The sequence below is a fragment of the Podarcis muralis genome, chromosome 17, assembly GCF_964188315.1.
Source record: "Podarcis muralis chromosome 17, rPodMur119.hap1.1, whole genome shotgun sequence".
NCBI lineage: Eukaryota > Metazoa > Chordata > Lepidosauria > Squamata > Lacertidae > Podarcis > Podarcis muralis.
Window position 1 is genome coordinate 23,217,187 of NC_135671.1, and position 24,065 is coordinate 23,241,251.

General features: G+C 47.2%; 2 protein-coding genes and 1 long non-coding RNA gene across 3 annotated transcripts in view; 2 read left to right on the top strand and 1 right to left on the bottom strand.

Moving 5' to 3' along the window:
• Nucleotides 1-466: 466 nt before the first annotated feature.
• Nucleotides 467-20,194, top strand: LOC114587593 (thioredoxin). Its single transcript, XM_028712060.2, has 5 exons — nt 467-626; nt 13,092-13,196; nt 15,235-15,294; nt 17,070-17,135; nt 19,977-20,194. The coding sequence occupies exons 1-5, from the start codon at nt 522-524 to the stop codon at nt 20,037-20,039; spliced, it is 399 nt and encodes a 132-aa protein (XP_028567893.2). The 5' UTR covers nt 467-521; the 3' UTR covers nt 20,040-20,194.
• LOC144326028 (uncharacterized) lies at nt 17,146-19,873 on the top strand. The gene is made up of 2 exons (XR_013391186.1): nt 17,146-18,613; nt 18,942-19,873. It is a non-coding gene; the product is annotated as an uncharacterized LOC144326028 (long non-coding RNA).
• A 54-nt stretch (nt 20,195-20,248) lies between the features above and the next one.
• Nucleotides 20,249-24,065, bottom strand: part of PTGR1 (prostaglandin reductase 1) — a 28,028-nt gene continuing 24,211 nt past the window's right edge. Inside the window, exons 9-10 of the mRNA XM_028712059.2 lie at nt 22,308-22,426; nt 20,249-21,076 (exon numbers count right to left, since the gene is read on the bottom strand). Of these exons, the coding sequence (XP_028567892.2) occupies nt 20,966-21,076; nt 22,308-22,426 (230 nt within the window). The 3' untranslated portion in view covers nt 20,249-20,965. The remainder of the gene's footprint in view (nt 21,077-22,307; nt 22,427-24,065) is intronic.

Consider the following 24,065-nt stretch of genomic DNA (forward strand, 5'->3'; position numbering starts at 1 on the left):
GCCCATCTGGCAGGGTTTCCCCAGCCACTCTGGGCGGCTTCCAGCAAAATATTAAAATACAATAATTCATCGAATATTAAAAGTTTCACTAAACAGGGCTGCCTTCAGATTTATTTATTTTTAACCTTTTTTTATTTTGCACATCGTATGTACGGGCTGCAAAAATCTGCAAATAAATAAATAAAAAAGGCGTGTCCCTTTTATTTATTCTCCCTGTTTTCCCCAATCCCAACCCGCCTTTGGGAAATGGAGAGCGGGGGAGGGGAAATAGGGGGGATTTCCCCCCTCTGCTCCCCCGCATCAGAAGCCCAGGGACTTCCCTGGAGGGCGGGGCAGATGAGAAGAAGGAGGAGATAGGGAAAAGCAGGAAACTCCGCGCCTGCGCACCAGCGAGCCAGCCAACCCTCCCCCCTCGTGTCCCCCTCCTCCTCCCACGGAGCCCCGCGCGCCTGCGCAGCCGCCGCCTCCTCCTCCCCCTCCTCCCCCCGGACTAGGCTGTCCGCCCTGCAATACATAAGGCGATGCAGGGAGGCGGCGCTACGGAAAGAGTCGCTGCAGCCGCCGCCGAGAAGTCGCAGGAACCGCCGGAAGGACGCGCAAAGATGGTGAAGACCGTGGGCAGCCTGGTAAGGGTCTTCCCCCTTGCATTGGGGGGCGGCTTTCCCAGGCCAAGGCCCGGGAGGGAGGAAGGACCACCGCCGGGGGAGAAGCGCGCGTGCAAAATCCCGGGGTTGCAATATTTGCATCTGCCGACCCCTAACTCCTCCGCCCTCTCTTTAAGGGACCTGATCTGACCCCCCCAACCCGGGGTGGGCTGCAGAGGTGCCAACTTGAATGAAATCTTAGGGGGGGGGCTTATCCATGGGCGTAGCCAAGGGGGGGCAGGGGACAGCTGAACCCCCCAACACAATCCAATAAAAAATACTTAACTAACTGTGGTTCTGCTCCACAGTCTGCTCAACCCCCCCCCCTCAAGAATCCTGGCTACGCCCATGGGACCCCCCCCCCCAAGTATGGAGTAGCTAGGATTTATATGGGGGGGCGAGCTATCCAAGGTGCCACTGGGCGGTGAGTTAAGTATTTTTATTTATTGGGGGGGGGGGGGAGAGCAGCTGCTCCTCCAACCCGGCAACGCCTATGGGCCCAGGTAAGCCCTGTGGTCTGGCATAACCGGATAGCAAGGCGCACACCAGTTTGAATGGCAATGCCCGTTAACTTGGGGGGGGGGGCTCCGGCCCCCTACAATATTTTATTGGGGAGGGGCTGAAGGGACCTTGGCCCCCCTTGGAGTTGGCTCCTTGCCTCTTATCTAGTGTGGGAAAGATCCTTTGGGTGCCTGTTGCATTCTTGCACTTAAAAATAAATAAATACGTGCAGGGCTTTTACGCTGGTGGTGGCTTTGCAGGGGTCAGGAAGAGGCACTTCTAACTTCCTGAAGTGCCCCTTCTTCTTCTTCTTCTTTTTCTTCTTCCACCGGCCGCCTCCTCTCCCTGCCTGGCATTGCGGCTGCCTCTGCCACCCGGAAAACCTGCCCCAGAGGCTCATTGGGGTTGCATCAGCATCTGCTTCCGCATGTGCCAGTTAAGAGGAGCATTGGGGCATGGGAGCGAGGGCTTTTGTCTGCTTCCCTTCCCTCTTCTTCTCCTTGCCTGCATCATCTCGGAGCCCCTTCCTAGCTCTGTGTACAGGGGCTCCTCCTTCTCTGCTTGCTGAGAAAACAACCATGGCGGGCCCCCAGCACTTTTCCTCCTCCGACTTCTGCCTGGATCCGCCTGATTAAACTCTTTCGCAGGGCTGGCTACCTAGAAAGGACACTTTGCCCCCCCAGTGGAAGGAGTGGCGGCAGGTACAATCGTCTCCTTGCCGTGGAGAGTTAAGAATCTTGCGGCACAACTCTGCCCATGTGTAAAGTCCGCCGCCGACCAAAGTGTGGTCCTCTTGAGATGGCAGCTTTTCTGGCAGCTCCCCGTTTCCGACTCCCGCTTTGAACATCAAGAGTTTTTGCCGAGCTCTTATCTGAGCTGCGGCCGCCTCTTTGCCTAGCCCAGGCCTTGTTGTTTGGAGAGTTGTGCCCCACTGCCCCGGCGAAGGGCCTCTTGTGTTCTTGCTGTTCTGGATTTTCCTGCGGCAGACTTTAATGGCTGCTGCGAACGGTTGCAGCAGCAGCAGCGTGGGCACAGAGGGAGGAGGCAAATGGCAGGAGGAGCGACGGCGGTTGCAGCCAAAAAAAAACGACAATTGCTGCAGAGACACTCTCTCTCTCTCTGACAAGCTCCTGCATTTTAAGAGATTCTAAAAGGATTCCATCCCTCGTTTCCTTTACCCGAAGGGAAGCTTGTGTTAATTGCACAGGGAGAGATGCTTGCTACCTTCGCCATCTCAGTCCTCTTAGTCGTGCTCGACCCTCCGTGACCCCATGAACCAGAGCATGTGTTGGAATTTCTCCTCAAAGCTTCTCCTTTTGTCCATGGGGTGTTCATGGCAAAATACTGGAGTGGGTGGCCAGTTCCTTCTCCAGCTTTCTACCTCACAACTCTATAATTCTATGAGTCTTGTAGCATAGTATTCTCCTCTGTTGTTTACATAAACTGCTCATGTGCTAGTGCCCTATGCCCTGGGGAAGTGGCTGCTTTCAGCACCCCACCCCACCCCGCCGCCGCCCCTGTGATCAGCTGTGCTCAGCCCTAGGAAGGCTTAAATTTTCCTGGACTACAGAAGCTGCATAGGGATTGCAGAGCAGAAACACCCAACGCCGTTGTCAAGCAGGGCATGGCTGCACACTCAAAGATGTCTGTACTGAGAACTAGGAAATAAGTTTTCTCTTTCATGACAACATAATGTTCTGCTCCGGCGGGAAGGTAAACGGCGTTTCCGTGCGCTGCTCTGGTTCGCCAGAAGCGGCTTAGTCATGCTGGCCACATGATCCGGAAAAACTGTCTGTGGACAAACACCGGCTCCCTCGGCCAGTAAAGCGAGATGAGTGCCACAACCCCAGAGTTGTCCGCGACTGGACTTAACGGTCAGGGGTCCCTTTACCTTTAATGTTAGCAAGTTGGTGAGTTGCTGTTAGGATACAAATTTCTTCCAATTTAGAGGGTGTGTGTTAGATATGTACTGGAACATACAGTGGTACCTCTGGTTACATACTTAATTCGTTCCAGAGGTCCGTTCTTAACCTGAAGCACCACTTAAGCTAATGGGGCCTCCCGCTGCCACCGCGCCACCAGAGCACAATTTCTGTTCTCATCCTGAAGCAAAGTTCTTAACCCGAGGTATTATTTCTGGGTTAGCGGAGTCTGTAACCTGAAGCGTATGTAACCCGAGGTACCACTGTATTTATAAACTATTCAAATGCATTGTTTCCTGTGATTTGGGAGGAGACAAAACATTCTTGATTTATTCCTCAATCATATCGGTGACCAGTTGTATGCTTCTTGACATTTGCTGAATGTGGTTGTGTGGCTTTGCTCATTTGGGAAGGAAAACTACTGCTTGGAAAAAATTAGTTGGTGTGAGCCTAACCCATGTTTTTTTCTTTCTCTTTTTTAAGCCTTCGCGGCTTCTCCTTCTCCACCCCCACAATTCATGCTCTACTATCTCTTGTATTCCTCTTTCTAGCATCCCTTCCCTGGCCTAGGCGGAAAAGTTGAAATGTGGCTAGCTTTCTAATCCTGACGTGCCCTAGGCATGAAACTGAAAGGATGACCTGCTTTTGCTTCTTCCACCCTCAGCAGAGATTTCCGGTAGCCACCCCAGTGTCTGAGAAATGACTCACAGTGGCACAGGGAAGTTTTTCTCGGGCTGGTTTCATCTGCTCACATTGAGACATAAAGGGTTGTCTTGGGTTAGCAGTGCTTAAACACTGCTTTGGGAGAAGAGGGCTGGAGTGTTAAAGGGAAATGCCAGAAGGCAACAAAACTAAAAACATCTGAATCTTAAAATAACAACAACACTTGCATTTTGTAGAGATCTTTCTCTCCTTCCCCTCCCTCCTTCCAGTGTTAAGCCTATTGTGACTTTGTAAGGTAGGCCAGTCCTTTTAGAAGAAGAAGATTACAAAAGATGCAGCCAGTGAGCTTATTGCTGTCAGATGACAGATGAACTTCCTGGCTTCCCCTTTAACAAGACATTGACTTGTTACAGGCTAAAGTTATGGAAGTCCCCCAGTGTCTGTGGGTGCGTTCATTGGAATTTAGCAAGAATCCAGCCCCAGATCTGGATTTTCTGCCTCTTCATAGTGTTCCTGGAAGATGTTTGCTCCAGCTCTTCTCATGAGGGCTTCAGAGAAGGAAGCTCTGTAATTTATAAGCTGTAATCCATTGCTGAGCTGTTATCTCCTAACCTTTAGCTCGACTCTTTCTCTCTACTGTGATCTTTAGGTTATTGCCGCTTGAGCTCTTCTCAGTCATGTTGAATTGCTTTTGCTGGCCTCTTAATATAGTTGAAACATAAGGGTATTTCTTCTCCTCTCATCCCCTTTATGTAAATACAGTCAAACCTCAGTTCCTGAACACTTCCGTTTTGGAACGTTTTGGCTCCTGAACGCCGAAAACCTGGAAATAAATGCTCCGGTTTTCAAACTTTTTTGGAAGTCGAACGTCCGACGCGGCTTCCACTTGAGTGCAGGAAGCTCCTGCAACCAATTGGAAGCCGCTCCTCTGTTGTCGAACATTTCGGAAGCCAAATGGGCTTCTGGAAAGGATTACGTTAGACGGCCAAGGTTAGACTGTACAGGGAGACTGTAATCGTAAGCACTTACTAGGAAATTAGTATGACTGATCACAGTGGGACTCGCTTCTGAGAAAACATGTCCAGCTTGTGCTGCCATACGGCATACAGACTATCCTTTCTCATTCTGTTTCCCTGCTGGAAATGCTCTTCTAACTCTCCACTGGATTGCTTTTTCAGTATCCCTTAAATTTGGTGCCGTGCTTGAATCTAGCCTTCTTGCTATCCAGTGAGGCATTGCTGCTACTTTATTCCTTTATGTGACCTGCAGTGCTAGAAACTCAGATTTACAAGCTAGGTGCCAAATGGCTCCTTAAACCAAGGTTGCAGTTGCCAAAACAGAATGTCTAGTTGCCGTTTGGGGGCAAGACGACTCTAAAGTTTTATTTTCCAAATGATGGATTGACCGGGATTGATTCTCAGTTAGATTTCTGCCTAGTTCAGATGACAACCTTGAGCTGGGTTAAGAACTTTGAGAACTTTCTTTCCTTAAGCCACTTGATCCAGGAAGAGTCTGCAAATCTATTGGCCTGTTCCGACCTCTTTCTTAATGATGACACCATTCATAATGTAGGAATAAACAGCACCCATTCAAGTTGAAACCCCATCCCCATTAAAACAAAAAGTTTGCAGGAATCCAAAAAAGGTACATGTCACCAGGCCACGTTGGACCGCATTCACACCTGTGCGAAGAGGCCCCAAGGTCTCGTTGGTGCAATGTGTGAAAAGACTTTAGCTTCCTCAGGCGAACTTGTGCTTTGCAAAAACAGAAGTCACACAGTTTCTGTTTTGCAAGCTGTAACACAAAATATTGCAACTCTGGGAAGTCCAGAATGCCAGTTTTGAATGAAACACTGTGTGGCAAATTGAGATGAGGCAAATCGGTCCCAGTTTCACAGTGTGCAGCAAAAGCCACAAGTGTCCAAAAAATAATCGCTGTGGTGCCATCCAGTTTCACCATGAGAATAATACCTTGGGTATTGAGATCCCACGAGAGCAGTGCTAGAAACTCAGATATATAAGCTAGGCACAAAATGGCTCCTTAAACCAAGGTTGCAGTTGCCTAAACGGAATCCCTAATTGCCATTTTGGGTCATGATGGCTCTAAAGTTTTATTTTCCAAATGATGGACTGACTGGGGTTGATTCTCAGTTAAGCATCTGTCTAGTTCAGATGAAAACCTTGAGCTTGGAGAACTGCAAGAAGGAAAGTCCCTTGATCCAGAGACAGGTCACATATAAATTAGCCTATTCCGACGTCTTTTTCTTAATGGTGACATGGACCATTCGTAAAATCGGAATATGCTTCACAACGGTGAGCAGGGCGGTGGGACGGGGCAAGCGAAGGCAAGCTACAACCATTCGCTGCACCATCGTTCACTGCTCCTGCTCAGGCTGCACAGAAAAAGCGTTTTGGTTCCTGAAATTCATTCCGATTGTGAAGATAAAATGTAACTGATAGAATTCTACAGGATGGGGTGTTAGTGTGTAAAAACAGTCCAGATCCAATGATCCTCAGGCATGCACTTCCAGATGGTGGAGATGCCATCCTGGTGCCCATCATCATGGTCACAAGTGGCTGATGGCCAGCTGCAAAATGCACTTGGCTGATTTTGAACACTGGTAACCCGAAATGGTTACCAAAAGGGACGTGGGTGGCGCTGTGGGTCAAACCACAGAGCCTAGGACTTGCTGATCAGAAGGTCGGTGGTTCGAATCCCCGCGACGGGGTAAGCTCCCGTTGCTTGGTCCCTGCTCCTGCCCACCTAGCAGTTTGAAAGCACGTTGTGCAAGTAGATAAATAGGTACCGCTCCGGCGGGAAGGTAAATGGCGTTTCCGTGCGCTGCTCTGGTTCGCCAGAAGCGGCTTAGTCATGCTGGCCACATGACCCGGAAGCTGTACGCTGGCTCCCTCAGCCAATAAAGCGAGATGAGCACCGCAACCCCAGAGTCGTCCGCGACTGGACCCAACGGCCAGGGGTCCTTTAACCCGAAATGGCAGCATCCCTATGTGCCGCACTTTTGCCATCTGTTTAAGAGTGATTTGAATCTTTAGCTTGCCTCTTTCATCTCCTCTCCACTTATAAGAGCTGTGGACTTGTACTGTCTTCATCTAAATTTGGGGGAATGCTGTTTATTTAATAAATAGTAAACAATAGCTCTATTTAATGAACACCATCCTCTTTAAATGCCACTTAGGTTAAGCATCACTTAAGTTAAAGCCTGGGTTATTCCACAATGCCCATATGCCCCCCTCCTATATGATTATCATTGTGAGCTTTGCAGATATATATTTATACCTTGGCTAATAGGAAGATCTGCTGATCAAGTACCATGTTATTAATGCTGCAACCCGACTGCCTCTTGATTTAAACTGGCCTGTAATTTGTGGGCAAGCATCTATTAGTTTAGACTTCAGAAGAAGCTTTCTCTGAACAGCAACTTAACATGGAAATGTGGATTAAGCTTATTAGGAGTAGACTGTTGCCTTGTCATTAGGAACAGACTGCTTGCTGCCTTGTATGGCACAAAGGAAATTTGAGAGATACTGTTGGGACTGCTTGGCCATTCATTGGTGACCTTCACAGGTTGATTTTTCTGCCAAGGCAGCTTAAAATGCTAAAACAAACAAATGATGTGAACTGTAATGCGGGTTGAGTCATAGATGGCCATCTTTTATGTTTCTGACTAACATCTCTTCAGTGGCTGTGAGAGGAAAGGGCTCTCTCACTTTAACAATTGGGTGACGCCTTGAGAGGGCCTTCTTGAATTCCTAAGTCACTGTGGTTTAATGGACTTGTCTGACGGCTCATTCAGCTATTGTGGCTGGTGCACATGCTTCTGCTGAACGGTAGGTCTCTAGGGAGCTATAGAGCTCGATCGCTGGTCCCTCTAATGTATTGTCTACATCAGGGGTGACCAGCTCCCAAGAGACTACGATCTACTTGCAGAATTAAAAACTGGCAGTGATCTACCCCTATTTTGGGGGGGTTCAGGTCAAAGTTCTTGAGTTTTTTTTAGGGAAGAGGAAAGCTCTGGTTTTAAGGGTTTTGGGGAAAACAGGAACAGCAACTCACCAACAAATCACTGGGGAAACAACCTCACTCAGTAAACTCCATCTTCCGTTCTGCAGATGGAGGGCAGGGCAAAGGGGCTGGGCTAAAAACGATTTTAGCGACGCTAAGGAAAGGGACCCTGCGATCGACCGCTATTTACCAAAACCTCCCGGGGATCTACCAGTAGATTGCGATCGACCTGTTGGACGTCCCTGGTCTACATTAATTAGCAGCAGCCCCCCAGGATTTCAGATGGGACCAGTGCTTGAAATTTGACACATTTTGCATCTGGGTATCAACCACTAGCAACCAAGTAAAGATGTCTGGGTGCCAATATGGCGCCTGAGGTCTTCTCCATCTGGAGGCAGTGTTAGAAACTCAGATATATAAACTAGGTGCCAAATAGCTCCTTAAACCAAGGTTATAGTCACCGAAACAGAATCTCTAGTTGCCATTTGGGGGCAAGACGGCTCCAGTGTCTTATTTTTCAAAGGATGGACTGACTGGGATTGATTCTCAGTTAAACATCTGGCTAGTTGAGAGGACAACCTTGAGCCAGGTTAAGAACTTTGAGAACTTCAAAAAGAACAGTCCCTTGATCCAGGGGCAGCCCACATTATTGGCCTATTCTGATCTCTTTTTCTGAATGGTGACACGGACCATTCATAACGTAGGAATGTTCTTCACAACTGTGAGCAAGGCAGTGGGATGGGGTAAGTGAAGATAAGTGACGACAAATAGCTATAACACTGCTCCTGCTCAGGCTGTACAGAAAAAGCATTTTGGTTCCTGAAATTCATTCTGATTGTGCAGTTAAAATATAACTGATAGAATTCTACAGGCTGGGGTATTGATGTATGAAAACGGTCTGGGTCCAATTATTCCCAGGCATGCACCTCCAGATGGTGGAGATGCTATCCTGGTGCCCAGGGATCTTCACTTGGCTGACAGCCAGCTGCAAAATGTGCCTGGCGCCTGGCTAATTCCGAACACTGTCTGGAGGTGCCTGCCTGGGGGGATCCTTGGATCTTGACTGTTTTCACAAAGAATTCTACAGGATGGGGGAATTCTAGCTGCTGTGTTTTATCTGCAAAATCAGAATGAATTTCTGGAACCAAAAGTACTGGAAAATACGACTTTTGAGCCGTCTGGCCCAAAAATGGCAACTAGGCATTCAGTTTTGGCAACTGTAACCCTGGTTTAAGGAGCCATTTGCTGCCCAGCTTGTATATCTTAGTTTCTAACACTGGGTGGGGCATTCCTGGTACAGTGGTACCTCAGGTTAAGTACTTAATTCGTTCCGGAGGTCCATACTTAACCTGAAACTGTTCTTAAGCTGAAGCACCACTTGAGCTAATGGGGCCTCCTGCTGCTGCCACGCCGCCGGAGCACGATTTCTGTTCTCATCCTGAAGCAAAGTTCTGAACCTGAAGCACTATTTCTGGGTTAGAGGCGTGTGTAACCTGAAGCGTATGTAACCTGAGATACCACTGTACTACAGAGCTGCCAAGGATTGTGTGTGGAACCTTCTGCCTGCACATCAAATGCTCCACTTCTAAGCTTGAGGACCTTTCTGTCTCAATATCTTGGATGGCGGTATCCTATATCCTTGCCCATAGGAGTCCAGCTCCTTTTGTGTTTTGAATACACTGTGAGATACCTCCTCCTTAAAGAGCAAAACCTTTCAACTCTGCTTATTCTTAGCACTTGTTACATTGTTCTATCTCGGAAATGGCTACAAAATATTTGGGCAGGTTCCCTTTTTTTGGCTTTGAAAACTGTCCTTGGACTTGGGTTTATTTGTCCAAGATAGCTGCGTGTATGCCATTTTCAAAATAAAATATCCTTTTTTGAAATGGATGTTCTCAAAACTTCTTAGTATAAGGCATTCTTTTTTATAATGTGGATACACGATGTTCAGCCAGCAACAAAATGGCGCATGCCAGGGGTGCATTGCAGCTGAGATTTCATAATCTTTAATGGCAAAGTTGGCTGGGCTGAGAATGTTGTTTTCTTTGTCTTGACTACACTCTGAATATAATGTCCAAAGGGGAATGCAGCAGTTTCTTAGACTCGGGCTCTCTCTTCCCTCCCCAACCCCTAATTTTCTTTCCAATTTGCTTGACTGCATTTGGAGTTGCTGAATTTCTTAAGACTTGAATGCAAGCCAAGGCCATCGCCGTAGGCACGAACCTATCTTGGATTCTAGCACAGTGGTTCTCCGGGCAGCTTGGTCCAAATTCATACACAGTACAATTCCAGGAAGGTTATTTTGCAAAAGTTCACTGAGTGCAACAATTGGGTGCCCAAACTTCTTCACTTGGTTCCAGGTGGCTGATAGCCGGGTGCAAAATACGCCAGGCGAATTTTGAACGCTGCTTAAAACTTGCTATAAAGAGACATGAAAAAGGAATGGTGTACATGTTCTGTTTTAAATGATGTAAAGTTGGGCAAGGGCTTAAGTTACTGAAAACAGTTTAAACCGGACTGAATTTTGGTATATCCAAAGAGCTGTGCATTCCTTATACTCTTCCAAAGGGATAGTGAACTAGGGTGCAGAGTGTATCTGCAACTTTGAAACGGCCCTGTTTGATAGCTAGTTGTATTTTTGGTCACGCTACCAGTTGTGCGGGTTTTTCTTCCAGCTGTAGAAAAGTTTCCATGGATGAACGCAGTGAAAACATTCCAACTCCCAGTGCATGGCTTGTGGACCGCATTGTACAGCAGGGCAATTCAGCCCCGTCAGTAGATCTTCGTTCTTAATTCCACCCCTGTATATGTTGTTGTTTCCAGCCTGCCTTGATTTGGGTTGCAACCCCATCGTGGGTCTTGGCTGAAGACTCAAAGCCTTGCACTCACCCACTCCTCCTCCTCCTGTTGTGCTGCACTACTAACCAGTGTTAGAAACTGGGATAGAAAAGCTAGGAGCCCAAAGGCTCCTGGAACCTGAGTTGTGGGCGCCGTCACCATTTTGGGAGACATTCGGCAACACTTTTTATTACCTTGATAAGCATGAAGTAATACACAGTTCACATAAAGCGATACATTGTTAATATCACATTTTTCAGAGAAATTGTTTAATTGGGTGTTGACAATAAAAATATGGGCGCCATACTTCAGTTTTCAAAACACACTACTCTTTATTGATAAACTCCTTAACGTATTGCCTATCCATATACTCGGGAGCTTCAAAGCACATACATTTCAGTCATCCTGGAGGGTCCAAAAATGGCACCCAGACTTTTTGAGGTGCTCGCAAATGGAGAATCTTTAGGCGCAAAATGCACCTGGCGCCCTGTTAATTTCGAACCCTGCTACTAACCCAGCACCAGGTGAAGGGAGAGTTTCAGAGAGCATGGGATTCACCCCTCAGCTTCCCTTGTTTAAATGTGCCAATCTTGGCTACTAGCCGAGTTCACCGGACTCATGGCTGGAGGCATGGGCTGCGTTGACATGCCACGTTCCCCTCCATTAGTTGTGCTACTTTTTGGCTAGTAGCAATTCCAGGAAGATGAAATTATTCAGGCCTCGCTGACGGCGGGGAAATGGTTTTGGAGCTGTCCACCAAGGTAATGGAAATGGATATTGACATAAGATACATTCAAAGAAGCATGCCAACTTCAAAGTGCATGCACTTAGGTAGGCCCTGGGGAATGCAACTCAAAACCTTCCAGTAAGTTCTCAAAATCTAACTTGAAAGCTGCATTCCCTGGGCAAAGGTTGGGGAGATGCGGAAGGCTGCACTCAAAGGCTGAGTTCAGTGTCTTTTCTTACAGCTTGTTCTGCAGAGAGATCTTTACACCCAGTGTTAGAAACTCAGGTATACAACCTAGGCGCCAAATGGCTCCTTAAACCCAAGGTCACAGTCGCCAAAACGGAATGCCTAGTCGCCATTTTGGGACAAGGCGGCTCGAAAGTCTTATTTTTCAAATGGTGGACTGGCTATCAGTTAAGCATCTGGCCAGTTCAGAGGACGACCTTGAGCTAGGTTAAGAACTTGGAGACCTTGAAGAAAAGTCCCTTGATCTGGGGACAGTCCCCATATCTATTGGCCTCTTCCGACCTCTTTCTTAATGGTAACACGTTGATGTTGTTGTTGTTTAGTCATTTAGTCGTGTCCGACTGTTCGTGACCCCATGGACCAGAGCACGCCAGGCACTCCTGTCTTCCACTGCCTCCCACAGTTTGGGCAAACTCATGATAGTAGCTTCGAGAACACTGTCCAACCATCTCGTCCTCTGTCGTCCCCTTTTTCTTGTGCCCTCCATCTTTCCCAACATCAGGGTCTTTTCCAGGGAGTCTTCTCTTCTCATGAGGTGGCCAAAGTATTGGAGCCTCAACTTCACGATCTGTCCTTCCAGTGAGCACTCAGGGCTGATTTCCTTCAGAATGGATAGGTTTGATCTTCTTGCAGCCCATGGGACTCAAGAGTCTCCTCCAGCACCATAATTCAAAAGCATCAATTCTTCGGCGATCAGCCTTCTTTATGGTCCAGCTCTCACTTCCATACATCACTACTGGGAAAACCATAGCTTTAACTATACGGACCTTTGTCGGCAAGGTGATGTCTCTGCTTTTTAAGATGCGAGAATATTCTTCACAACTGTGAGGAGGGCAATGGCAAGTGAAGCCAAGCAACAACCATTAAATATAATGTTTACTTCTCCTGCACAGAAACAGCTTTTCGGTTCCAGAAATTCTGAAACCTGGAAAACCTGAACAGCCACTGCCATTCAGTGAGAAATATACTGGATGGAGCTCTGATCTGGCTTGGTGTAAGGCTGTACATCCCTAAGGATGTAAACAACCACTTGGTTATGGCCTGTAAGGACGGCCTCCCAGGGCACCTGTGGGCTTAGTAACTTCCATGGATTGCAAAGCTCAGAACAAATTGGTGTGGTTAAAAGTTGGCACAAAGTGTTCTCAAGCGGCAACTGCGTGGTGCATGGGTTTGCAATGCTTGCCTGCTCTCAACAGATGTGCTTCCTGCTGCCTTAGCTTTTAGCTGGTATTCCATCCTGTTGCTCTTTCAATTGGGCTCTGGGGGGATCTGAACGCAGACCACCCCTCCGGAAGGCACTTTCCAAAAGGCGGAATAGAAACGAGTCTTCGGCGTGCCTTTGTTTATTTGCTTTTCGCAGGGGTGGGGGCAGGTATGGACCTTGGCACGGGCTGTTTCAGTTTTGGATTCGGCCTTTGAAAAAGTGCTTCATAAACAGAGTTGCGTCTTTTTGTGTAGAAGGGGCGCCTGAATTAATTGAAACTGCTCCTATAAACTGGTTTCTCTCTCTTCTCTCTCCCTGCCCAGACGGAATTTCAGGCAGAATTGACAAATGCTGGTGGAAAGCTCATAGTCGTCGACTTCTCTGCCACATGGTGCGGACCATGCAAAATGATCAAGCCGTTCTTCCACGTAAGTAAGCTGCTCTGAGTCTACGGGGTGGATAAAAATCAATGAACTTAAAAAAAAAAATTAAATCAGATTTTTAAAAAATTTAAATCAGATTTTTAAAATAAAATGCTTTTGGAGCAAAAATCTTTCTAAAGATAGCTTTCTATTTAAGTTACATTATAGTCCATTATAGTCCAAAGGCTGTTCATCAGGAAATAAGGATTTAAGTTTTTCATGTGTGCTAAAGGGTGGCACTGTTGGTAAAAGCCTCAGCGCCTAGGGCTTGCTGATCGAAAGGTTGGTGGTTCGAATCCCCGCAGCGGGGTCCGCTCCCGTTGTTCAGTCCCAGCGCCTGCCAACCTAGCAGTTCGAAAGCACTCCCGGGTGCAAGTAGATAAATAGGGACCGCTTACCAGCGGGAAGGTAAACGGCATTTCCGTGTGCGGCTCTGGCTCGCCAGAGCAGCGATGTCACGCTGGCCACGTGACCCGGAAGTGTCTCCGGACAGCGCTGGCCCCCAGCCTCTTGAGTGAGATGGGCACACAACCCTAGAGTCTGTCAAGACTGGCCCGTACGGGCAGGGGTACCTTTACCTTTACCTAAAACTCAAAAATAAAATAAAATCTTTAAATCAAGTCTTCCTGACTAGTGATTTAAATCGTGATTTAAATCGATTTAATTTAAATCAAATCCACCCTGAATGTCTAGTTGTCATTTTTGGGCAAGAGGCCTCTAAAGTTTTACTTTTCAAATGGTGGACTTACTATCATTTAAACATCTGGCTAGTTCAGATGTGACAAGCTTGAGGCAGGTTAAGAGCTTAGGGAACCTGGAGAAAAGTCCCTTGCTCCAGGGACCGTCCCCATATCTATTGGCCTGTTCCTACCTCTTTTTTCTTAATGGTGACATGAACCATTCATAATGTAGGAATATTCTTCACAACTGTGAGCACTGCAGTGGGACAGGGTAGGTGGAGACAAGTGACAACAGTGAGCTATCACATCGTTCACTGCTCCTTCTCAGGCTGCACAGAAAAAGAATTTTGCTTCCAGAAATTCATTCCGGTTCTGCAGATAAAATATAACTGATAGAATTCTACAGGAAGGGGTATGAGTGTGTTAAAAGATCCCCAGAATGTGGAGATGTCACATGCCATCATGGTGCCCAGGCATCTTCAGTGGCCCTGGTGCCTGGCTAATTTCGAACCCAGAATAGTGCTCCTATACATTTTTAAGATGGGACACTTTAATTTCCTCCCTGCCGTCCCAGCACAACAGGAGATGAGACCATTTCGTCGTATTCTTCCCCTTGGTAGTTGCCAATCACTTCCTTTTTGCCTGCAGAACTTGTGGGAGAAACTATGGTTGCCTTGCTCATGAGCTTGTGTGGATGGGGGATACTTGCAAATTGACATTGGTCCTGCTCAACAACCTCAAACATTGAGAGGGTGGACGCTTGGATTGTCCCCTCGACTTCCTTTCGGCTTTCCCGTAGCCCATGAACCCTGAGGAGGAGAGAGCAGAGCAATAGAGGTTGTGCCCACTGATTCAGCTGCTTGCCCTAGCTGCCAGGGAACGAGAATGACCCATGGCCAAAGTGGAAGGCTCCCAAAGATGAACCTTGCCCAGCCTCCTGATGGATCCTCTACCCAACATGTCAACTCCTTTTATGCTCAGATTGACCCCATCATCTCTGCCACTTGCTTGGGGATGGCTAACGGGGGCTTCCATGTACGAGAGAGTAGATAACTCAATCCTGGAAGGGAAGCTATAGGGAACCAGGCAGAGGGTCTTCTCGGTAGTGGCGCCCTCCCTGTAGAATGCCCTACTGTCAGATGGCAAGGAGATGAAGAAGACAACTTTTAGAAGACATCTGAAGGCAGCCCTGTTTCAGGAAGGTTTTTAATGTTTGACATTTTATGTTTTTATATGTGCTGGAAGCTGCCCAGGGTGGTTGGGGCAACCCAACCAGCAGGGCAAGGTTTCTTCTTCTTCTTCCTCCTCCTCTTCTTAGCAATGGTATCTCTAGTATAACCCTCTCTCCTTTCTTTACCCAACAGAGTCTTCTCGAAAAGTATCCGGATGTAGTGTTTATTGAAATCGACGTGGATGATGCTCAGGTAAATTCTAGAGTGTGGCTGTCAAACTAGAAGTGTGTGTGTGTGTGTGTGTGTGTGTGTGAGAGAGAGAGAGAGAGAGAGAGAGAGAGAGAGAGAGAGAGAGAAAGAGAAAGAAAGAAGAGAAAGAGAAAGCTGTAGCTACGTATTTTAAGGACTTGTCTCTTGGGGAAACTCTCGCACGTTGCAGAGGGTTCTGGACAATGTCCTCCGAGGGGGCAGAGTGGCACTCAGACTTCGTTGCCAAGTATTCAGCTTGGGACCAGGACCACCTGAAGCATGGTCTCACCCCTTTTAGACCGACTGGATCACTGCGATCTGCGGAAGGGTCCTCTTGCAGATGCCCATCTTATCAGGAGGTCTGTTCTGCGCAACACAGGGATCAGCCTTTAGTGCTCTGACACCCAAACTTCAGAATTCCCTCTCCTTGAACATTCAACGGGCTCTGCCTCTGTTGTCTTTTCGGCGCCTGCGGAAGACCTTCCTCTGTCAACAAGTCGTTTCAGTTGTGGCCTTTCCCTGGTCTGTGTTGGGAATGCTTTTAGGATGTATCATTGTTTAGTCACATGTTGTTTGCCACCCTGGTCTCCTTTGGGAGAAGGGGTGTAATATATGTTTAACAAACAACCCCAGGCTTCACCAGAACAAACTGAAAACAGCTTCATGCTATCGCAATCCCAGAAATAAGGATGGAACTATGTAAAGGTGAACCTGGGCTTTTAAAACTGCTCGAAATGCAGAATTTCTCTTGCCAAGGAGCCCTGGGAATTTGTAGCTTGGCCAGTGCTGACCATTCCATTCTCAAGCCTTGGCTTCACAGAACTCAACTTCCCAGGCAAGAGGGAATTTACTGTTTAAACTGGCTTCACTACGTGGTGTGGTAGATAGGGTGTGATATTTTGCAATTCTCAGCATTTACCCAGCTGCAATTTACAAAATTATTTTTTTGGGGTGGTGGGGTGGATATTAAAATGGTATAGAAATTTAGAATACATATTGGCTATTCCTCCATTAGCCCTAAGGGTAGACGAGCATGACATTGTGCAATTGGAACATTGCTGTTCCATAGTTTTTATTCCCCTATGGCTAAGAGAAATGTAAATGGGCGACTTGTGCATAATATGGTTTGCCTTGGTGCAGGCAAAACTTAAGGTCCACAAATGACAACATTTTGGAGGTCCCAGGTCGCAAGGTGGTTAGATTGGTCGCAACTAGGGCCAGGGCCTTTTCAGTACTGGCCCTGACTTGGTGGAATGCTCTGTCACAAGAGACTAGGCCCCTGCGGGACTTGGCATCTTTCTGCAGGGCCTGCAAGACAGAGCTGTTCCGCCTGGCCTTTGGTTTGGACTCCGTCTGACCTTTATGTTTCCCTCCCCTTATGGTTTTGATCTATGGGCTACTTTTAAAATGAGGCTGCATTTTAGATTGCATTTTAACCTGTATTTTAAATTGCCCCCCCCCCCCCATTATGAGTTTGCTGTAATTTTACTGGTGTTAGCCGCCCTGAGCCTGGCTCTGGCCGAGGAGGGTGGGGTATAAATATTTATTATTATTATTAGTAGTAGTAGTAGTATTATTAGTATTATTATTACTGCAGCTTCTTCCTTGCCTTGTGGAAAATATCCCTGTTGCATCTTATTCTTCTCCTTCCCTCCCTCTCCTCTCCCCCTCCCCCTCGAATCTTTATAAGTGGTTCAGCTTCTTTTCAGGTTTTCCTTATCTTGGGTACCAACTCATGTGGTCAACCTAATACAGATAACCTCTTTCATCTCCTCTAGGATGTTGCCGCTCACTGTGACGTCAAGTGCATGCCAACATTCCAGTTCTACAAGAACAATCAAAAGGTACGTGTAGTCCCACATTTCCGGCAAAACATCTTGGGGGTGGGGGCCGTGGGACGCCACCTCCAGAATTATTATTTTTGGGTGGGGAAGGGAGGCACTATATTCAGTTGTTGGGGGTCTTGTGAGGCATCCCTCTTGGCTCAACCTACCTGGATTTCTGCCCTCCCTACCCAACACTCCGTACAAGGTTGTATATACAGTGGTGCTTTGCTTCTCAAACTTAATCCGTTCCGGAAGTCCGTTCGACTCCCGAAACGTTTCGAAAACAAAGACGCAGCTTCCGATTGGCTACAGGAGCTCCCTGCACGCAGTCGGGAAGCTGCGGAAGCCGTGTTGGCTGTTTGGCTTCCGAAAAGTGCTCACAAACCGGAACACTCGCTTCCGGGTTTGCGGCATTTGGGAGCCGATTTCTTTGGGAGCCAAGCTGTTCGGGAAACAAGGTACCACTGTATACAGTGACACACACCTGGTGGCAAAGGGATGATGATGATAATAAAAATAAAAATAAAAATAAAATAAATTTATTATTTATACCCCGCCCATCTGGCTGGGCTTCCCCAGCCACTCTGGGCGGCTTCCAAAAAAATATTAAAATACTATAATACATCAAACATTAAAAGCTTCCCTGAACAGGGCTGCCTTCAGATGTCTTCTAAAAGTCTGGTAGTTGTCGTTCTCTTTGACATCTGGTGGGAGGGCGTTCCACAGGCAAGGTGCCACTACCAAGAAGGCCCTCTGCCTGGTTCCCTGTAACTTGGCTTCTCACAGTGAGGGAACTACCAGAAGGCCCTCAGTGCTGGACCTCAGTATCCGGGTAGAACGATGGGGGTGGGGACGCTCCTTCAGATATACTGGACAAAGGCCGTTTAGGGCTTTAAAGGTCAGCACCAACACTTTGAATTGTGCTCGGAAATGTACTGGGAGCCAATGTAGGTCTTTCAAGGCCGCGTTCTGGATTAGTTGTAGTTTCCGGGTCACCTTCAAAGGTAGCCCCACGTAGAGTGCATTGCAGTAATCCAAGCGGGAGATAACCAGAGCATGCACCACTCTGGGAAGGCAGTCCGCAGGCAGATAGGGTCTCAGCCTGCGTACCAGATGGAGCTGGTAAACAGCTGCCCTGGACACAGAATGAACCTGTGCCTCCATGGACAGCTGTGAGTCCAAAATGACTCCCAGGCTGCGCACCTGGTCCTTCAGGGGCACAATTACTCCATTCAGGACCAGGGAATGCCTGTTGAGTCTACCTCTGAGGCTTCAGGCGCCAGATTTCATAATGTGCATCGCTTGTTAGGTTATGGGTAGCAGTGGCTGTGGCCGGGGGAATACTGCAATTCTCTGGCAGTATTCAAAATTAGCCAGGCCCGTTTTGTGACTGGCGGGGGGTCCAATTTCTGCCACGTGGAGATCTCTGGGTGCCAAGCTGGCAACAGACAACTCCATCTGGCTGGTCTCTCCAGCTTTCTTGAGCAGGTAAGTAGGTAAAGGTAAAGGTAAAGGTACCCCTGCCCATACGGGCCAGTCTTGACAGACTCTAGGGTTGTGCGCCCATCTCACTCTATAGGCCGGGGGCCAGCGCTGTCCGCAGACACTTCCGGGTCACGTGGCCAGCGTGACAAGCTGCATCTGGCGAGCCAGCACAGCACACGGAACACCGTTTACCTTCCCGCTACTAAGCGGTCCCCATTTATCTACTTGCACCCAGGGGTGCTTTCGAACTGCTAGGTTGGCAGGCGCTGGGACCGAACGACGGGAGCGCACCCCGCCGCGGGGATTCGAACCGCCGACCTTTCGATCGGCAAGTCCTAGAAAAGCTTATTTATTGCGTTTATAGCCCCCTCCTCAGTTAATCCCTGCAACGACCCCGTGTGGTGGGTTAAGAGGCTGCGACTAGCTCCAAGGTCACGCAGCGAGCTTCAGGACGGAATGGAGATTTGAACCCTGGTCCCCCAGGTCCTGGTCTGACACTCTAACCACTAAACCACACTGCCTCCCTAGAGTACTTCTGCTCTGGGGCAGCTTTATAAATTAAGCAGATAAATAAATAAATAAATAAATAGGGGGGAAGCAAAATGTTCCTTAGCGAACGATCTGAAATATTTTCCTTGAAGCTTGAATTTGTTTTATTCCAGGTTGTTTTATTTGATGTTTTGATGATTTTCCCTTTAAAATATAAAGCAGCGTAGAAATGAGGAATAATGATAAAATCTTGCTGATTAAAAGGAACATTTGTTTGTGGTGATGGAACCTTGGTTTAAGGTGCCATATATATATGTGTGTGGGATGTTATTAGGGTTTATAGAGAAAAGTACAAAACTTCCTCTTTTTTTTGTCCAAACTGAAACTTATCTAAATGCAATAAAAACAAAGAGGAGGAGGAGAAAGGAGTAAAGAAAAATATTTAATTTAAAAAAAAAGATTAAGAGGGAGAAAATAAAATTCAGAAGGGACTTCCGATTCTTCTGTCTGCTATATGTAAACAACATTCACTTCTTCTACCCCAATAGAACACCCAACAATTAGCCTTCTATGTTTGAGTTTCTAACACTGCACAAGTAATAACAAAAGTGGAATTCTGAGGTTAGGATGAATGACAGAGAGAGAGGCTGGAAACTGAGAATGAAGCTGCTAAGAAACCTGTGTCTGGTGACTTCCGTCTGGAACGGGAGAAAATTACAATCGTCTTGACATGAAAAGCACGCATCTTTTGAGCGCCCATAAACTATAAGTGTTAGCAAGTGTGCATTTCTGTGTGACTTTGAATGCTCTCAATTTGTCTGCTTTTGTTACTTCAAAAGTGATGGTTTGAAAGAAAGGCCTGAACTTGGAATTCCTGTATTTCAGGTGCATGAATTCTCTGGAGCGAACAAAGAGAAGCTGGAAGAAACCATCAAGAATCTAAAGTAACCTAACCCACAGATTCCTAAATCATAAAAAAAAAGTGCTGACTGTTAAATTATAGCCTTTTCTACATAATGAACTGATCAAGTTAGATCATGTATCCAAATACACTTTTGACTCGTTGGCCTGTAAATGAGAAGAATAAAAATGTATAAAACGGGTGTCGCTGCATGAATCTTGTGGCTTCGCTGTTAAAAAACACAATACAACAAGCCTCAGCTATGTATTCCTTTATTACAGCTGTCAGTAAGAAAGTAAGCAAATTTAGAAGAAAGCAGAGTTTAAAACTTAAGGAAAACAACCTTGTCGGGGGTTAGTTTTACATTGAGCTGAATGCATGGCGCCAAAATATTTATGGGTATGTTTAACGGGTGGTAGCAAAAAAATTTTTTTTAAGGGCTCAAAACAATTGTAAGCTGCCCTCAACGAAGACCCCTTTCCTTAGGGTATGGACAACATGGAATCAATATGTTGGTTTACCTAAATCATTTTTATTTCAAAATACCCACACATTAAAAGAATAGCATTTTTATGCAGTGAAGGGTAGAAATCCAGCATTAATTTTGTAACCTCCCCTATGGATTGGAAGGAGGGTGTTTTTGAGCATCCTTATGGGGGCAATAAAATCTCCCCCCCCCCCGCTCATACCATATGTTTTCCAGAAGAAAAATGGTTGCAGGCTTGTAAGGTAATAAAAGAGGACAGAGGATTCCACACATGCCTCTACCACTCCTTAAAATTGGACATCCTACTTACTACAAATCTTTCCCAACACCTAACCCTTGGAGTACACGGGCTCAGGCTTTCAGCATATTCGTGTTACGCAAGCAACAGGAGCAAACTGGCATGTTTATGAATGAGATTTTGGCAGTTAAAAGAGGGAGTAGTCATTTATTGTGCTGAATTTCTTGCCAGAGTAAGCCACGTGCACGTCAGACTTTTAGGACCGCCTTCCCAGTGTTTTCTCCTTTGAGCATTCCCATGAATGCTGCCGGCATGTTTTCAAAGCCCTGGGTGATGTGTTCTTGGCACTTAATTTTCCCCTGTACAAAACAAAAAAATGGGTTTTAGATTTCAGTTTGTTTCTAAACAATCCATGAAAAAGTTTCCACTTTAATTTACTGTATCAGGGTGGGGGCACTGAGCCAGGTTAATAATAATAATAATAATAATAATATTTATACCCCGCCCATCTGGCTGGGTTTCCCCAGCCACTCTGGGCGGCTCCCAACAGAACACTAAAAACAGAATAAAACTTCAAAAAGGTTTTTTCTTCTTCTAAAAGTCAGATAGTTGTTTACTTCCGTGTCATCTGATGGACGGGTGTTCCACAGGGCGGGCGCCACCACCGAGAAGGCCCTCTGTTTCCCTGTAACGTGCCTTCTCGCAGTGAGGAAACCACCAGAAGGCCCTATGAGGTGGACCTCAGTGTCTGGGCAGTACGATGGGGGTGGAGACGCTCCTTCAGGTATACAAATGCCCAGCTGCCCCACTTTTCACCTGGGGTAGCACAGACACTCCCAACCCTCACTCTCATTCGGGGGAGGGGTTCTTTTATCTCCAACTGTTGTAGGCTCTTACCGCTCATGGCAGCCAAAAAACTTACTTCCCTTCCCCACCAAAAAATTATATTTCAGTCCGGTATGGGGTGATGGCACCTTGGTTCTCATGGTGACCCCTGAATTAGGCTGAAGCCCAGAGGGAAACCCCTCTTTGGGGTCGACCTTCCATGTTTTCCCAGTTTGACTTTAAGTTGTTTTACAGCAGGAATGTACAGTGGTACCTCGGGTTACATACACTTCAGGTTACACACTCCGCTAACCCAGAAATAGTGCTTCAGGTTAAGAACTTTGCTTCAGGATGAGAACAGAAATCGGGCTCCGGCAGCGCGGCGGCATCAGCAGGCCCCATTAGGTAAAGTGGTGCTTCAGGTTAAGAACAGTTTCAGGTTAAGAACGGACCTCCGGAACAAATTAAGTACTTAACCTGAGGTACTACTGTATACACTTCTAGGTTTGCCATGACCGTAACCCGAAGATCCCGTATGTAGAGGGATCTGAGAGAGATTCGCTGTCCCAAGAGTTTCAAAAATTACGAAACCTCTATCACAATATGGACTTCAAACTGGTTTCGGATGATATACCGCCCAGCCCTAACGCACATCATGATTCATGATATATTGCCAGGTCATAAATTATGAGACCAATATCACAATACGGACTTGGGTCAAGCTTCACAATTCTAAGGTCCAAAGACAACACAGAACAAACTTACCTCTGCGACCCATTTCAACAGTGCCGTCATACCTTCCTCTCTCCTGTCTGCCCAGCGCTGGACCACGAACCCTTCCATGCGCAGCTCTTTTAGGATCATCGTAAGCTGCATATAAGGTCCTGGAAGAGACATGAGAGGAAAGGGTTAGTGAAATTTGCACGCTACAGGCAGTTTGCACCAGCTTTAGCTTCATGTTAGAATTGCACAGTTGGAAGGGACATCGGACATCATTTATTCCAACCCCCCAAACTCAGCGCAGGGTGCAAATACTAGTCATGGCTCAGTGGCGGAGTTATCTTGCAGGGTCAATGCCTGGCGTCTCCAGGTAAAGGGACCCCTAACCATTAGGTCCAGTCGTGGCCAACTCTGGGGTTGCAGTGCTCCTCTCGCTTTATTGGCCGAGGGAGCCGGCGTACAGCTTCCAGGTCATGTGGCCAGCATGACTAAGCCGCTTCTGGCGAACCAGAGCAGCGCACGGAAACACCATTTACCTTCCCGCTGGAGCAGTACCTATTTATCTACTTGCACTCTGACGTGCTTTCGAACTGTTAGGTTGGCAGGAGCAGGGACCGAGCAACAGGAGCTCACCCCGTGGCGAGGATTCGAACCACCGACCTTCTGATTGGCAAGTCCTAGGCTCTGCGGTTTAACCCACAGTGCCACCCGCGTCCCTTGGCATCTCCAGGTAGGACTGGCAATTTTCCCTGCCTGAAACTTCAGAGCCACAACCAGTCAGAGTTGACAATACTGAGCAAGACAGACTTGGTGCAAGGAGACTTCCTACATTCCTGTAGTTTTCATGGCAAGCTTCTATCACTGCCTGGGAGACCAAGGCAGTGTGCAAGCTCATTTCTCTTCAAAAAAAGGAAATCAAGCGTATTTTTCAATACGAACAAGTGTCTTCCCCCCATCTTTTTGCAAATCCAGTTGAGCAAATATTTCAGCTGCACAGTCAATGCAGGCTTTTCCTAGCTGATAACTTGTGTCCCCCCCCCCCCATTCTTTCCCTTCATAATCCAGAGCTGCTTCTGCACTAGGGGTTTAAGATAGAATGGCCGTGCTTGGTCCCTCTTACTTCTTTCTTTTTTCATCACCAAATTGCTTTCCTCCTCCCTGTTTTCCCTGTGCTTCTTCCTGTCTGCTGGAGGAAAAGTTGGGGAAAGGAACCTGATGGAGCAGAAGGTCAGGCAACTCAGTCACCTGGGAACTGCCAAGAGGAAAGACACCATCTTTGACCAAAGCCCAGTTAACTATTGTTCCACAACTTCCCATTCCAGCAGAGATCGCAGGGCTTTCACATAATCCTGTTGCACAGCTCCCCCTAACAGTCAAAATAAGCTCAGAGCAGAACTGCTGTTTTTTAAAATAAATTTTAAAAAGCCCACAAAAAACTGTGCTCTTCACTTTGTCATTCTTACCAACAGCCCTGTGAGGTAGGCGACATTGAAGCACTGCCTCTTGCTTAATTCTGCCCAAACTGTACAGCTAGGTAAAGGTAAAGGGACCCCTGACCATTAGGTCCAGTCGTGACCGACTCTGGGGTTGTGGCGCTCATCTCGTTTTATTGGCCAAGGGAGCCGGCATACAGCTTCCGGGTCATGTGGCCGGCATGACTAAGCTGCTTCTGGCAAAACCAGAGCAGCGCACGGAAATGCCTTTTACCTTCCCGCCGGAGCGGTACCTATTTATCTACTTGCACTTTGACGTGCTTTCGAACTGCTAGGTTGGCAGGAGCTGGGACCGAGCAACGGGAGCTCA